General features: G+C 43.6%; 1 protein-coding gene and 1 long non-coding RNA gene across 2 annotated transcripts; one reads left to right on the forward strand and one right to left on the reverse strand.

Annotated features, from left to right (window-relative positions):
- Positions 1-3,525: 3,525 nt before the first annotated feature.
- Positions 3,526-6,536, forward strand: LOC311110863. The gene is made up of 3 exons (XR_014610730.1): positions 3,526-3,746; positions 4,661-4,777; positions 6,306-6,536. It is a non-coding gene; the product is annotated as an uncharacterized lncRNA (long non-coding RNA).
- A 3,782-nt stretch (positions 6,537-10,318) lies between these two features.
- LOC311111035 (mRNA decay activator protein ZFP36L2-A-like) lies at positions 10,319-13,589 on the reverse strand. The gene is made up of 2 exons (XM_084153731.1): positions 13,339-13,589; positions 10,319-13,043 (listed from the first exon to the last, which is right to left on the reverse strand). The coding sequence occupies exons 1-2, from the start codon at positions 13,387-13,389 to the stop codon at positions 11,853-11,855; spliced, it is 1,242 nt and encodes a 413-aa protein (XP_084009857.1). The 5' UTR covers positions 13,390-13,589; the 3' UTR covers positions 10,319-11,852.
- Between the last annotated feature and the right edge of the window lie 3,971 nt (positions 13,590-17,560).

Below are 17,560 nucleotides of genomic sequence, written 5' to 3' on the forward strand. Positions count from 1 at the left end.
TGTCTTCTTATTGTCTCTGCCTTAGGCCTATATATCACAGTGTCAAGGCATATGAACTTATACCCCTCCTGTTTTTTTTTTCTGAACGGCGACTGAGAGAGGTTGAACATTGAGCCGTGCTGGCAATGGAGAGAGAGAGAGAGAGAGAGGAGAGAGAGAGAGAGAGAGAGAGAGAGAGAGAGAGAGAGAGAGAGAGAGAGAGAGAGAGAGAGAGAGAGAGAGAGAGAGAGAGAGAGAGAGAGAGAGAGAGAGAGAGAGAGAGAGAGAGAGAGAGAGAGAGAGAGCTCTTCACAATCTCCCAGGTCCATGTTTGCTCTGCGTCAGACGGTGTGGTGTAGATCATGTGCTAGGTGTTTATGGAGAAGCCATCCGGTCAAATGATGTTCAACACCTCTTTATTCAACAGAGCACCTCACTGACTTATGACACAACAAGCTCCATTATGATACAGTCACCCAGTATTACATCATTCTAGCTTTTCAGAGTGCATTTAACCCATTCATCTATCTATCATAGATCCCATTATCAAAACAAAATATGTTCCTTTCTCATCTCTCCCTCGCTATCTCTGTGTCTGCCCTCACGATGTTTACTCCCAGTTAGGCCAACGGCTTGGTTGTCTTAAGCTGTTCCTCAATGTTTGTCCATGTTTCCTGCCTGCTGAGGACAGAAAGGGGAAAAAATCAAATCTGTGTGTGTATCTTGAGGTGACTAAATTGCTGTGTGCAGTGATCAGCTGTGGCCTTGTGGCTAGGAGGAGGAATTCCTCTGAGGTCGCACAGTTCTGCCTGCCTGCCCCTCTTTTACTCTCTCTCTCTGTCGGATGAACTTACCCCTCTCACGCCTCTGTGGCACGTCACAATGCCACGCAGGGTCCTTGGGGTGACAGAAGGGGACAACGTGGCAATGAGGGGGACTGAGGTGACGTGGAGTGGGCCCCTATCAGGTGGCAGGTCCCCTGGCGGAGATCTGGGATCTGGAGGGGTGCTGGAGGTGGTGGCTGACTGGCTGGCTAGATTCCAGAGACGATGGTGTTTACCCAGGATGCACCAGGCTTTGTGTTTTTAGTGGTGACAGCTGCGTGTGTGTGTGTTTGCGTGCGTGCGTGTGCGTGTGTGTGTAAGCCACACAAACCATTTAGGGACTGGATGCCCATTCAAACTAAAATACCACATTAATACCACATTGCAAGATTCATGCAATTCTCTGTAACAGCCATTTGTTCCACTGCAGGAGGAGAACACTTAATCTGGATCGTCCCATGGGCAGCGGTGGACGGAGAATGCAGTGTCACCCGGTGAGTAAACAGGATGGGTCCTTCTGGGTTCAGGCAGCTCTCAGACACAAACTAAGGCTCCCAATCTCTCTCTTTCTCTGCTGGCTCCGTGCAGCAAACTTCCTTCCCCGAAGCTGCACTAACCAAAATAAAACGCTGAGAACAATCGCTTGCTCTGACAAAACTGGGCACCTCAGGGAAACGTTTCATTGTCCATGAACATAGGGACGCTGTCAACTGTGAAATCTTCACAGATAGGTGGAGAGAAAGATGTCCCCTTTATGTCATGGTGAAACCCAGTTGTCCCGAGGACGTTGATAAGTAGATTTGTAACATTAAAGATGAAGATTTGAGATGACATCACCAAGTGAGGGAATTAGATTAGTTCCCTGATAAAGAAAAGAAAAAAGCGCCGGTAAACATACATTTGGGATATGCATATCACCCTACTGATTTTCATAGCAAATTGGAAACCTAGTGTAGAAAGTAATTTTGTAGACCTATACCTTCTGTTATCTGACCCATAGCTTCCTCTGTGAATACTCAGCTGGCTTAGAGGATACCTATGGACTTTCCCCCAGATAAAGGCGCTTACTAAACAACTACACAAATACTGCACATATACTGCATGCAATGTAGCCAATTCTATTTCTAATGGGTAACATATAGCCAACTGTATCTGGCTAGCAATGGCATGGAAGGGTACAGTGAGGCTAAGGGTGAGAGCTTGGGGTCAAGGTAGTTGTTGTGATGTTAGAGAGACAGGATGGTGTAGGTGTGAGGGACGGGGGCGTGTCTGCAGATGTTTCTAGGAGCTTCCAGCTGTTCTTGTTCCCTACCTGGCGCCCAGGTGACTGGGGGAGGGGGGAGAAGTCAGCCTAATGATACACATACACTGGGCCCTAACACCATAGGCAGTCATTTATCACCAACTCACTGATTTATGTTCTCTACTCTACACACACACATACTTGTACGCTCAAATATAACACACACACACACACACGTATGTACATATACATACACACATACATGCAGACACACACAAAGAGAGACTGCAGGGTTTAGATGGGTTCAGATAAAGCTCCTCAGGGCACTGGCTGAACAAGACAGATCCTGTGGTGAATCGCACATCACACTCAAACATTACAGCCAGCAAGTGTATGTGCATGTTTGAGCATGCAACTGTGTTTGTGTGTGTGTGTGTGTGTGTGTGTGTGTGTGTGTGTGTGTGTGTGTGTGGACATGTTTAACTATTCTTGTGGTCCCCACAGGAACCAACTGGGGACATTTTGTTAGTCCCCACAAGGTCAAATGCTATTTCTAGGGTGTTTAGAGTTGTTAGAATTAGTGTTAGGGTTAGAATTACGTTAAGGGTTAGGGTAGGAGCTAAGGTTAGTTTTAGGGTTAGGGTTAGGAACTAGAGTTAGGTTTAGGGTTAGGTTTTGGGGATATGGTTAGGGCTAGGGTAAGAGTATGGGTTAGGGTTAGGTTTAGGGGTTAGGGAAAATAGGATTTTGAATGGGACTGAATTGTGTGTCCCCACAAAGTTAGCTGTACAATACTGTTTTGTGTGTGTCTGTGTGTGTGTGTGTGTGTGTGTGTGTGTGTGTGTGTGTGTGTGTGTGTGTGTGTGTCTGTGTGTGTGTGTGTGTGTGTGTGTTTACCATCAGAAGGAATATTTGGTCATGTGAAAAGAAGCATCAGTGGTTGAGGTGCGTACAAACACACTCAGTTTTATGGGATGGCCCAGAGATTCCACTGAGTACACACAGGGGGTATTGCCAGAATTTACTTAGTACTTTAACCCCCAGTCCAAGTCCCTCACATTCAGTAGTATTGGGCATGTGCAAGACTATTGATATTTGGATGTTGCCATGTTATGTTTAGATAACTAGGCCTATGACTAGAGGCAAGATAGTAATATGGTTGTCAATATTGAGATTAGATTTTCACCAATCCATCCATGGGAAAGGTGACAGCAGCTTTATCTACTGAGGTATTATCCTGTTGTTCATTAATTACAGATAAAGTACAATATATTTGCAACCTGACTAAACAAAAACCTGAACTGATGAGAAGATAATGAGTACATAGTAATTTCATATCATCTGAATTGACGCAGTACGTGCTGGTGTGTAGCCTTAGTATTTCTCGGAGTGCCTGGCCAGAATGGTGTGTTGGTTGTGTAATGTTTACCTATGCTCTCATTAAGCCTGATAGAGGGAGCAAGAACACAACTTGACCAGTCCTAGTAGAAGACCTGTCTGGTGGACCACAACAGCACCTAGCTGCTATCTCTTCCTCCGCCGCGGGGAAAAGTAGGTCAGTGTCGCAACACCCAAGGTTTACCTGCTGCTGGTGAAATATTGACACAGGGATAAAGACGGGAACTCACTCAACAGGTAACCTGGTTACCACACCGCTCCGGGTTGTCAGGGCAACGCTGAAGGCTATTGTACATCATGAGGTGAGATAATCCCTCTAAATGCCACGAGAGAGAGAGAGAGAGAGAGAGAGAGAGAGAGAGAGAGAGAGAGAGAGAGAGAGAGAGAGAGAGAGAGAGAGAGAGAGCAGGCAAGGGGGTGGAAAGAGAGAGAGAGAGAGAGAGAGAGAGAGAGAGAGAGAGAGAGAGAGAGAGAGAGAGAGAGAGAGAGAGAGAGAGAGAGAGAGAGCAGGCGAGGGGAGTGGAAAGAGAGAGAGAGAGAGAGAGAGAGAGAGAGAGAGAGAGAGAGAGAGAGAGAGAGAGAGAGAGAGAGAGAGAGAGAGACAGAGAGAGCCAGAGAGAGCGAGAGAGAGCAGGCGAGGGGGGTGGAAAGAGAGAGCCAGAGAGAGAGAGAGAGAGAGAGAGAGAGAAGCTGATGAGTTTAACAGTCAGGTCAAGGAGGTGAAGATAAGTGAGATAGTGAGTTGAGTACTCTTCCTTATGACTCACACAGTGAACTTGTTCTCAGATCATACTGTTTTCCCTTAGAGACCAATGTGCTGACAACCAGGCCTCTTCTCAAACCAGGACTATGTTTTTTCCCCTTCTCCAGGGGAATAAAACACTGTAAAGCCACTGCCATGGAAACAACTCCCATGAATATGACTCTATATCTGAGATATTTGACAGGAATTCATGTTGACCGAAACCAGCCAAAACACAAAACACTCAGTTCATATACTTTTCCAGAAATAAAAAGCTGGAGCATTTTCGTAAACAGTTTATCTAACTCTTCTCTCATAAACACCAAACTGAATGGCAGAGGGAAAAAAGCTTTAAAATTGAAGTAATCTGAAACACATCGCTGGGGCTCGACAGCCGTGTAACGTGCCGTTAGAAAAACATACTGACAGGTTGGAACTTATCGAGGGAGAAATCTCAACCTCTCATTTCCTTAGGCGCCTCGGGAGTCCTTTTGGACCAGACCACTGGGGGAGAAGGGGGGATCAATCAGGGATGATTTTGGACTGAACCACTTTGAAAATGAGGGAAGGTGGGTTATCATGAGGGACAAGGTAAATATGCTTTTTGGCCTTCGGTTGAAACTGAACTAAATCTGTGGTTAGAAATGGTAGTAGCCTACAGTTTAGTCATTGTTACAATGTATTACAGTGTCTGCTTTGAACAGTCGAGACACGTGACTCTTAGCTGACTAAGGCCATTACCTTCAGTGAGTAAATGGGTTATAGACTCTAAAAACAGTCTGCCAAGCAATTAGACCTTACATGAGGTCTGGCTGTAGGTAAATAGATCATGCACTGTACTTTACACTGATACAAAGCGTGAGAGAGCCTCTGATTCAAGTCAATGCATCTGTGAATCACAGTCTAACATTACCACAACGTTAAATACATGTTCCAAAACCCCTCTTAGTCAGTTGACCTGGCGCAATACGATGGCTGTAAACATTTCCCAGTAAACCCTAAATTATTCATTGAATAAGTCTGGTTCTCAGTCTGCCCCCAAGGCTAAACAGAAGAGCAGTTCTTCTCCATAAGTGATGTAATGTGAGAATATATGGGAGTGTATGTTAGTGGGCCACGCAGCGCTGTGTATTTGAGCCACTTTGAGCCATCAGAGATCACACTCTGTCCTTGTGAGGAGAGGGTGAGGGCCATCTTTACTAAAGGCTAAGTACACTCTGACCTTCCTTTTATTAGAAAGCACACTGGCACACACCCATTGGCCAAGGACCCACAATGTACATGTACATGCTACATAGACATGTTATAAACTGTCTGATATAGCAGCGGTATGAGAGAGTAAATGTAAATGTTTGTTTTATAGTTTGTTTTAGCTATTGAATTTCACATTAATGTGAGTTCTGTTTTCTATATGTAACGTATCTTTATTGACAGTATAGTTCTGTGATGTTAGTGTGTGTGTGTGTGTCCGTGCGTATGTGCGTGTGTGCAGGCAGCTAAAGGTGGGCTGAGTTCGAGTCCATAGATGGGGGGTTTATTTGCTCGGTCCACGGCCGGGTGTGTGTAAGCACACAGAGGCGGCTCAGAGTGTGTGTGCCATGGAGTATGTGTGCTCTCTTGCCCTGCTCCCATGAATGAGTAGCCTGAACGCGTAGGATAAAGGTGGTCTGTGCCTGGACTCGGCCCCTGGTCCTCTGACCCTTAAAGGCCTTATTGATGGAGGTGCTGCAGCAGGGCTTAGATGAGCTGCACGGCCAAGGGCAGAGGGCTCCATGTAGGGAAAGAGACACTCTCTGAACCACACTAACATATGAGGAAGTTTTTATAAAATAATTGCCTCCACGTTTCTATGGTGGGATTTTGGCTATAGGCTACTTTGAAGCAAGGTAAGAGGGCCTCATAATATGAAGTAAAAGTCCAGGTGTAAAACCCTTAAGGAACAGGACAAATATAGCGATGCTAATTACAGGCCTAACCATCGTTTGGTAGATGGAAAGACTTTCCAAAAAAACTTCTCAATTAAATGTTAAGTAGCTACAAAGTAGGCTATGCCTAACTGGCAGAATGATATCATGATTATTTGCATCATGTCACGTCACCTCCAATTGCTCCCCTCCAGAGCTCTGATTCGCCGGTCTACTGAGCCACTGGTCTGAGCGCACCACCTCGGCAACACCTGAATGGAAACCCAACGCACCCTCCAGCGCACCTGCACCTCATCATCTCATCACCACCCCTATATAGCCCTGGACTGTTCAGTGTTGTGTTGTGTGTGATTGTTAGTGTCATGTCGTGTACTCACGCTTTGTTGTGCTCTTGCTCAGTGTTAAGTAAACCTTTACATTGTTGATTCCTGCTTCCTACCTCTTCTTATCCTCAGTACTCGTCTCACATCAATTCAGTGTCCATTTGTTTTGCAAACTCCATCCCCTGCTACAGAAACACCACTAACCAAACAACAATGCTAGGTGCATGCACACTTTAATTAAAGGATAACTACACCCAGAAATCAACATTTCTTATATTTTTCCCAGACCTCAAAAGTGATCTTCTGATGTGGTTTAAGCATTGTTGGACTTAGAACATTCAATTTTGTTGTTTTTCTATTAAAAAAGTTTAACTTTGAGAGTGAAAAAATACAACTGAAACCTGTGAATTTCTGACTCAGTTGACAGCCTCATTTATCTGTTTCAATTGTAGACATACTAATAGCCTACTTGTACAGTACAGCTTGGGTTGGCCTGAATGTGAAAGACCAATATGGGATTGATTATTTTAGGTCATATGTCACTGTTTCTCATAGAATCTTTCACACAAGGGCGCCTTTCCTTTGCCGGGCGGGCCATTTAGGAAATTATTGACAAAATTAGAGTTTACCCACTTCTCCAGGCACCACCACACCACTGCATGTGGGTGATGCAAGGCAGCCATAGTGCACCAAAACACTCACCACATTGTGGGTCAAAAGATAAATATTAGTTAGGCGGATATGGATTTTCCAAATCCACAGACCTGACCACAAAAACACACAAAATGTGTTTATATGAATGCTCAACCAGTGTGTGCATGGGTATGCAAAAGCCTAACATAATACTAGCCTATATGTGTGGTTAGGTAGAAAAATGAGACATACCAAAGGGAAAACAGAGGGAATTAGGAAGAAATATAAACATCATTAGCATGTACAAACAGTCATTTTCTGCCCTCTGTAAGGAGATTGTATCAACATAGCCTTTGTATAAAACCCAGTGATATGAAATATGGACGTGAGTAAGAGCCCAGCCCTCTCTCAGTCTCCCCAACAACATCCGTCTGTAGACGACCTTTGACCCCTCAAAGGCTGTCTCGCCGCTTTTTATGGAACCGGCTCTCTGTGGCCCTCATAAAAAATACCTTTCCAGCTGCATGACAATTCCACACAGCCTGCCTGGGTAATCACTGAGCGGGGACACTTCTTCACGATGAGGCTCTCCTACACTACACCACTCATCATAGCTACGCTATTTGTACAGTATAAATATTTTGGATGATTATATGTCATTACTAGTGGTGCATAAACACACATCCACGAATGCACATGCACATACATATGCATGCACACACACACACAACAACCAACCTCAAGGATTTATGTTCCATGCTACAAACTCATTCTTCAGTAATGGCCCTGTGTGGCTCAGTTGGTAGAGCATGGCGCTTGCAACACCAGGGTTGTGGGTTCGTTTCCCACGGGGGGCCAGTATGAAAAAATTTATGCACTCACTAACTGTAAGTCGCTCTGGATAAGAGCGTCTGCTAAATGACTAAAATGTAAATGTAATATCGTAAGTGAAAGGAGTCATGGACTTCAATGCTGCCAAGAACTCCCCCATATAAACACCACTCATTAAGTATTTTCAACTAACGCTCCCACTTAAGGTGCTATTCCATAATTATATTGTGTGTTTGTCTCAGTGTGCTCAATCCACGGCAACCATAGTAAGGGTTAAGTTATTGAAACTGCATGTATTACCGACATCCCGTTTGTTGCTCTCTATTTCAATATGGGTGTAAGGATTTGTACAAGACTGCATAATGGATCCTATATTCACACTCACAGTGGCATTACTTTCTAGACCACACCCTCTCAGCTCACTGACACCTCCCTATCACCATGCTCTCAGATGTCAATCATGTGTGAGCCACAACCAATCTAAGTAAAGTTTCACAGAGGTCGATAGGCCATGTCACATTTCACAGCTTCACCAAATACCCAAGCCAGACTTCGACCATCCCTTCTCTGTGAGATTCACACACACCCATCATGTTTGGCTGTTAATTGTGCATGTGTTAAGGTGACATAAATAGAACATAGATAGGGGATCATTTTAAGTTTCCTCTCTTATTGGGTCTCTCCATACAGCGAGCCATGCTGGCTAACTCATAAGGGCTATATCATTTGGACTGTAGGGTAATCTGGAGTACTGGTAGCAGAGGGGTGGTATAGAGCCCTTTCATAATAGTTTTATAATGGTCCTGGCTGTCATTTTTTACATTTACATTTTAGTCATTTAGCAGACGCTCTTATCCAGAGCGACTTACAGGAGCATTTAGGGTTAAGTGCCTTGCTCAAGGACACATCAACAGATTTTTCACCTAGTCGGCTCGGGGATTAGAACCAGCGACCTTTCGATTACTGGCACAACGCTCTTAACCACTAAGCTACCTGCCGCCCCGAGCCCTGTCGTCAGCGATCGATCTGCTCCATCCCCAGTAAACACAATCCTCTCGCAGATGCTCTGGAAATAAGTTGCATGGTAATAGTCATGATGTTGCTCACGCCTTACTGAGCATGACAAAAACAATGCCAGGGCAAGCCAAGCTGCTCTCAAGCAATGCTGTTGCACAAATAATATCCTCTAGAAGCAGCCATCCCACCGGTCAGGAGAAGGAAAATAAAAGAACAAAAACAGCAGGGGAGGTGAGGAACTGGGCTCTTCCTGCCGTAATCAGAAGTCAAGAGTATTTCCTGTCATTGTAGGAGCATGCACGCGCACACACACACACACACATATGCAAGCACACGCACGTGAATCCTACTTGGCACAGGCATCCTGCATTGTGGGCCCTTAGGCTCTCCTCTTGATAAACACTTCATTGTGAAAACCTGAGGACTGTGTAAATATTTGCTCAGCCTTATCACCCTCCCTTATCTTGTCGTGAACTTTCCGCACTACATGGCTTCTAGGGCTTTATTTTCTTAATGACTTTGTGAGTTCTGATAACTTCACAGAATAGACTATTGAAATGGGTGGAGAGTTCCTTGAGAGGCTCCTGAAAAACAAATAGTACTGCAATACCTTTAAAATGGGTTAACTCTCACTAACCCTGCCAGTTTGACTTTGATCTACCTGCCTAACTACATTCTCCAGACCTGGCAAACAGGTGTGAGGAGAGGCCTCTGCAGATTTATTTCAAGACTAATCATAACAGAGGGTATGGCTACTCTCATCCACACAGATGAAACATACCATGTGGGGATGACATCCACACCTGATATGATCGTATCTTGGCATCCTATTAGTTAAGTATGCATGGAGACTGTTTTATCGCTTAACACTACAGCCTACCTACTTACAATTCAGATTTGGTCTAAGATCTTACAAGTAAAATAAAACTAAGTCACGTAAAAGGTAGGTTCCTCAGCCTCACCTCCCACTAGTGTCAGGGTTGGTGGTTGTGCTATACTGTGGAGGGTCTACTCTATAATCAACACAAAGCCCCATTGGCCCCGAGCCAAGACAAATAGTCAGAGTAGGCCTCTGAGGCCAGCCACTTTGTACAGATATGCCAGAGAGGGGTGCATTCACTAATGACTCAGGCCTTTTCCCTCAATGATGCTGGGGGAGTCAATGGGGAAGAAAATGATTTATAACTTAGTGTTTTTGTTATGAGCATGGCAGAGCTGAACATGCTGGTGTCTTTAGAAAGCAGTATCCTCCTGTGGTATGAATGATTGAGAGGATGTAGTGTTGAAAACAGGTTTCGAATTATTACATTTCTATGAATGACACTACTAGAGAAAGATCTTACCAGAAATACCAAGACACTTGCATCATTCTTTCTGAAGGATAAGACCAAGCAGCACAATACTATTTTCAAAATCATTTTATTGGGAGAACTACAAAAATGTACAGTACAAAGTTAAGTCTCACTCAATTTGTAGTGAACTGACTCTCCAAAAATAATTACAACTGTTGTCTTTTTGTCCGTTTTTAGTTACATTCAAAAAGCTTTACTTCTGATAAAGTAGTCAAAAAGTACATAGTGCGCATCCCCTGAACTAGTCAATATCAAAGGGAAAAAAGCAAACAAAATCAAGAGTAGAGGAATGAGGAATAAAAAAAAAAATAATGGTTGTCCCAAGGTCTTATAAGTGGTAACAACTTTCAAAAGTAATTCAGCTCCAACACTACATTCAATTAAACTTGTGTAAAAGATACATGTAGGAAAAATACTTTATTTGGTTAATATTAAGGCATGTAAGATGGTGAACCCTGTAGGCACTACACAATAATACTGGGGCACAAGGGATTGCTACATTCTTTAGCACGTGGCTGGAATCACAGTGTGACCTCATACAAACAGAAGAAAACAAAATACTTTTTTGGTTAATTTATTTACTTGGGTTCTTTGTCACCGAGTCTGATCTATAAAAAACAAGGCTAGCTCAGGTTTGGACGGTCTGCACAACCACATTGTTTATACATTCTACAGAAACATCTAGATAAGGATTCTCAAAACACCTTCCACAGCTCTTACAAGCAACCTCAGAACAAACAGCAAATCACGCAAACTTTTGTTTTAATAAACGTAAACAAAATGTATGAAATAAATATCACATACGTTCTCTTAAATTAAGATTTTTTAAAACTCATTTACAATAAAAATAACCAAGTGAAGTTACAAAAGGAGACCAAAAACAATATATATTACTGTGAAAAGAACATACTCCACTTTATGCAGATTAATAATGGCAATCATAATTTAAACATAAAAGAATATAGATCTATTGCTTCATCATACTTGATAAATACAGTATGGACACAAATTACCAACGTATAGCCTATACTTTTCACAAGATAATAAATAAGTTAAATATTTCATAGCCAGTTACGCACTGCTATGTAATCACTCAAAACAGCTAAAAATTATATATATAAATGTATATATACATTTTCAACCATCAGCAGTGATTTCCCCAAACAAACCTAACTCTGAATGCTTTTCAACTAAGCAACAAACTATACTAAATCAAACAAACCACTGCGTGGCGCTGTGAAACAGATTAAAGTTCTGGAATGGAAGTTTAAACTTTCAGAAAGGAACACATACTTAGAAGAAAAGAAAGTTCATTGTGTCAAGGCATTTCTTGGCAGGATGGAAGAAATCTGAAACTGCTTTACAGTCTCGTGTCAAGTCTTGTACACATCTATCCCAGGGAAGTGTGGCTTGCCTGAGACAAATACTGCCCTTACTTGCAGCTAAAAAAAAAAAGTAAGTAAGTCACCGATGGAATGCCTTCTGTTGGTATCTACTTTTATACAGCCATCTTTACAAAAAAAAAAAATAACTAATGCCATGTCAAGGACAAATTTCATCCATTGAAAATAACATGATAGGATGTTTAGTCATCAGAAATCGACAGCCTGCTGAAGATTGGCAAACGTTTCCCAGCATCCAAACTTGGAGACTCAGAGCCGCTAAGACTCCCAGAAGAGCTGAGGGACCCGCTCGCATAACTCTCCCGGTCTGAGAGGGAGTCGGGTGGGCTAGGAGGGGAGTCGAACACCGGTGATTCGTTGAGGCGGCGCAGGGACTGCAAGTGGCTCATATTGTATGATGGGGGAGAAGGGGGGCACATGTTGGCTTGAATGTTCCCGTAGTAGGCACCATTGAAATGGTTGTTGCCATAGCCGTTCTGCGTATGCACGGCCAGGGGAGCAAGTAAGGCTTTCAGATCATGGCCAGGAAAATTGAATGCACTGTTCACACAAGACATGGAGTTGGGAGACAGTACGTCCTCATAATAGTTGGGAGAGCAAGAGGAGTTTGAGGGGGGTGGTGGTGTGCGCGACGTGGGGCTCTCGAGCAGTGGCGACTCAAGTCCGTGGTGGCTGGAAAAACCTGAAAAACTCAGGCTGTGGTGAAGCTTTGGTCTGTCCCGGTTGTACCCGACTTGCTGTGGCACAACATCGCTTTGAACATAGCCGCAGAGCTCGCGAGCTGACTTGGGTTCCACCTGCACGTTGGCGTTGCTTGGAGCGGGTCTTCGCTCATCAGCGTTGTGGATAAAATGACAGCGGGGACCATAGGGGCAGAAGCCAATAGTGTGGAAAGTGCGACAGGGCTCGGTTTTGTACTTAGGGTGACGAGACAAATTCCTCAGCTCATGGTAGCCGTGCGCAAACTGGCACTTCTCTCCGTATTTGCACGCTCCGTTCTCCTCGAAGGGCCTGCAGAGTTCTGTCTTGTAGCGGGTGGAGTTGATCTGAGAGCCTGGCTTCTGCTGCACGATCTGCAGCTGCTGGCTACGGTCCCCGTTCTCGCTGTATGTCCGGTCGCGGAACTGGTTCTCCTTGTTCATAATGGCAGTGCTGCTGCTCGTTGTGTTCTCCATCAAATTACTGTAGGAGTTGGTTGAGTACTTGTTGCTGTTGTTGGTCATTGCTTCCATGTTGGTGGTCGAGTTTCTACGGAAAAATCCCGGCGTGAAAGAACTGTTGGAGCTATGTGTAGTCACTGGAGCCCCCACCGCTTTCTTGTCCAGTATGCTATTGATGTGATTCATAGCGTTCATGTTCATGCTTTTATCTTGCTGTTGAGAGGAAATACAAATTAGCAATGCATTTCCACTAATACGGTTTTGGACGAATACATACATCCTGATAAAAACAAGATTACAAACGTAAACTTTGTTACAAGTAAAAACTGTAGGGCGCATGCCAGCTACAAGTTCTTGCTCGCTAGCAAGCGGGTTGCTATTTGTAGTTGTAACCTACTGAAAATAAATGCATGCTCCAAGTTAGTTAGCCATCAGACCTTGTAAAAAAATAATAAAATATTTTCCAACTACAAACAATGGGGAAATGTACTTTGAAACTAAAACGTACCTTGTAAAGCAAATCGATGTCGTAGAAAGCGGACAAGATGGTTGCAGACATCTCTTTTTCTGAAGTGACACAGTAGCTCTCATAGAGGACCAACCAGGATCCTTCAATGCACGAGGCAACTGTTGTAAATTGTGCCTCAACTGGTTTTAGAACGTTCTGAAAAACGAATGTGCAATTCCAGTGGTAGAGATGAAACAACAAGTAGGTGAAAGTTCCTTGTGTTGTAGGTTCTTCCTTAGAGAAGCGCTGAGCCAGACTGCTTCACTAACTACTTTTCCTCTGCACATGGATATAAATGCTTTGCGGTGGCTCGCATGGGTGGAGTTTTCTGAAGTTGTAGCAAAGTTTGGCAGGGCACGCCCCCGTTTTCAAATGTCTTCCAGTCACTGGTTGGCCTCCTATTATTATACCCCGCCTTGAAATTCTCCTCCAAAATTCTACTACACAACGAAATTGTGTAAGGTTCCATATAATTAGTAATTAGAATACTAATACTAGTAATACAGTAGTAGTTGCTAGAAAAGTCATTTCTTTGTACACGTTTAGACAAATACACAATACAAACTGTAAAGACCACTGCTTTTGATCTCGCTCTGTTTCGCACGCTTGAGTGGGACAGCAAGTGTTGGGGAAATCATATGAATTAATGCAGCCAGAGTGCAATGCATTTTTTTGTTTCGGTTTGTTCGAGTGGTTGCATAATGATAATCCACACCGCCGAAATGATGCTCTTGTCCAGGGCTCTAAAACCCTGTTCCTGGAGAGCTATTGTCCTATAGGTTCACTCCAGCACTAATTTTTAGCGCACCTGATTCAAATAGCTTGTTGATAAACTGAATCAAGTTAGTAACAACTGGGGTTGGAGCGAAAACCTACAGCTCTCCAGGAACAGGGTTGGGGAAGCCCTGCGCATAGTCTATTACGAATGACAAAAGACAGTAATTGTCCACTCCAACGTGGTCAAATAACCTACTTATATTTTTCAAAAGACATTACATAAGAATAGAGTTGATTGGCCTCCCAGTATTCAATTGTTGTGCAGCACAACACATTTACATATACGATGGTTAATTGAAATATAACAAGAAAACGAGTTCAAAGTAGCACTCATTGAATTTCCAACCAGCCACTCATTATACACAGAGCGTTCAGCCATCTAGTCTATACTGTGACTCTGTACTGTGGCTCAGCCGCATACAGTCTCAGAACACACAGAGTTAACTGAAAGAATGTGAATCTCTGTAAAAAAGAAGTGAAACACTGCCCCCCTGAGAGCAACGCCCAAAATGAATTTACAGACTTGAGCGCCACCTGCTGAGGTGCAAGGCATGATTTAAATTTAAAATATCCTATTTTGTCACTGCGATGTACCAAAAACGAACACAATTGAAAGCTATGAAAGTGTGAGAATGAAAATACTCTAAATTGGAGCCAAACCAAGTTCACAGCCACATACAAAGACTGCATAATTAGCAATGAGGTGCAGAGCAGAAGCAGGGTTATATTAGGGTCCCACAAGGGATATCTTTTTGTTTGGAATGTTACAATTATGTACAAAACATATCACCATAAATTGCAGGTTTCTGTGACACCAGTTACCATCAAGTCTTTCCCAAATGACCAAATCTGAAAGTGCATTGTGCTGCCTTTTGCATCATTCAATAATCATACTGTGGTTTAGCTGCTGAGAGCTGGATATAAAAAAAGCCAACTAGCAACAGCTGAAAACAAATGACAACAGGTTGGAATCTACTACTACGAACCCTTCAATTTGAGCTGGGGCTGCACTCCTATTTGAGCTTGAGCGTTTATGATGATAAATATTCTAATGCCAAGGACGGCAAGCCTCATACTTTGAGAAATCCCTTGAACAAGTCCTCATCTGCAAAAAACACTCTCCCATCACACAGTGCTGTTTTTATTGGGGGATGTTCAAGTGTTCCAAAACATTACAGAATTTTTACAGTAACAGGGAACATTGCCAGTACTACAGAGCGAGACTGCCCAGCTGTCTGCACGGGTCGCAGGCACAGGACAGTGGACCATTGTATTGCCCTCCTAATTACATAACCTAGGAAACCAAGGGTGCATAAAAACCTATTCAAATGGATGAGAAGAGTCCACTGGAAAACGTGTTAAATATATGAAAATGACCTATCTTACAACATAACCGAGGACAGCTGTAAATGGAACAAATAGAATTCCGAGGGTAATTTAGGGTGAACACATCTGCTTTAGCAACCCATGCATTGTCAATGGATTTACTCTCTCCTACCCACTAAAACCACACTGTTGGTGCTTGTTTTTGAGGCCCTTATGGCTCAGGCGGTTGTGTGGATTTAATCTAAATGTCCGAAGTACACAACAGCTTTGGAGGCTATGTTTATGTGGAGTAGAGTGCACTGTATACATGTCGCTGGTTCGAATCCCAGAGGCCGGCAAGGTGTAAAGATGTGCTGTTCTGCCCTTGAGCAAGGCAGTTAACCCCCAACAACAACTGCTCCGCTGGCGTCGATGACGTGGACGTTGATTAAGGCCCTTCGCACCTCTCAGATTCAAAGGGGTTGGGTTAAATGCAGAAGACCCATTTCGGTTGAATGCTTTCAGTTGTGCAACTGACTAGCCCTTTCCCTTTCCTTATCCATGTGACAGTGTAGTTGATATGAGAACAGTGTATGAAGTGTTATGTAGTGCTAAAGGAAAACTATGTCCCAGCACATAGGTTGAAGCCTCAGTGCTCAGTCCTGTTGTACAAGGTGCTGTGAGGAAGCATACATACAGTGGGGGAAAAAAGTATTTAGTCAGCCACCAATTGTGCAAGTTCTCCCACTTAAAAAGATGAGAGGCCTGTAATTTTCATCATAGGTACACGTCAACTATGACAGACAAAATGATAATTTTTTTCTCCAGAAAATCACATTGTAGGATTTTTAATGAATTTATTTGCAAATTATGCTGGAAAATAAATATTTGGTCAATAACAAAAGTTTCTCAATACTTTGTTATATACCCTTTGTTGGCAATGACACAGGTCAAACGTTTTCTGTAAGTCTTCACAAGGTTTTCACACACTGTTGCTGGTATTTTGGCCCATTCCTCCATGCAGATCTCCTCTAGAGCAGTGATGTTTTGGGGCTGTCGCTGGGCAACACAGACTTTCAACTCCCTCCAAAGATTTTCTATGGGGTTGAGATCTGGAGACTGGCTAGGCCACTCCAGGACCTTGAAATGCTTCTTACGAAGCCACTCCTTCGTTGCCCGGGCGGTGTGTTTGGGATCATTGTCATGCTGAAAGACCCAGCCACGTTTCATCTTCAATGCCCTTGCTGATGGAAGGAGGTTTTCACTCAAAATCTCACGATACATGGCCCCATTCATTCTTTCCTTTACACGGATCAGTCGTCCTGGTCCCTTTGCAGAAAAACAGCCCCAAAGCATGATGTTTCCACCCCCATGCTTCACAGTAGGTATGGTGTTCTTTGGATGCAACTCAGCATTCTTTGTCCTCCAAACACGAAGAGTTGAGTTTTTGCCAAAAAGTTCTATTTTGGTTTCATCTGACCATATGACATTCTCCCAATCCTCTTCTGGATCATCCAAATGCACTCTAGCAAACTTCAGACGGGCCTGGACATGTACTGGCTTAAGCAGGGGGACACGTCTGGCACTGCAGGATTTGAGTCCCTGGCGGCGTAGTGTGTTACTGATGGTAGGCTTTGTTACTTTGGTCCCAGCTCTCTGCAGGTCATTCACTAGGTCCCCCCGTGTGGTTCTGGGATTTTTGCTCACCGTTCTTGTGATCATTTTGACCCCACGGGGTGAGATCTTGCGTGGAGCCCCAGATCGAGGGAGATTATCAGTGGTCTTGTATGTCTTCCATTTCCTAATAATTGCTCCCACAGTTGATTTCTTCAAACCAAGCTGCTTACCTATTGCAGATTCAGTCTTCCCAGCCTGGTGCAGGTCTACAATTTTGTTTCTGGTGTCCTTTGACAGCTCTTTGGTCTTGGCCATAGTGGAGTTTGGAGTGTGACTGTTTGAGGTTGTGGACAGGTGTATTTTATACTGATAACAAGTTCAAACAGGTGCCATTAATACAGGTAACGAGTGGAGGACAGAGGAGCCTCTTAAAGAAGAAGTTACAGGTCTGTGAGAGCCAGAAATCTTGCTTGTTTGTAGGTGACCAAATACTTATTTTCCACCATAATTTGCAAATAAATTC

The sequence above is a fragment of the Coregonus lavaretus genome (genome assembly GCF_964263955.1).
Source record: "Coregonus lavaretus genome assembly, chromosome: 36".
In the NCBI taxonomy this organism is placed as follows: domain Eukaryota; kingdom Metazoa; phylum Chordata; class Actinopteri; order Salmoniformes; family Salmonidae; genus Coregonus; species Coregonus lavaretus.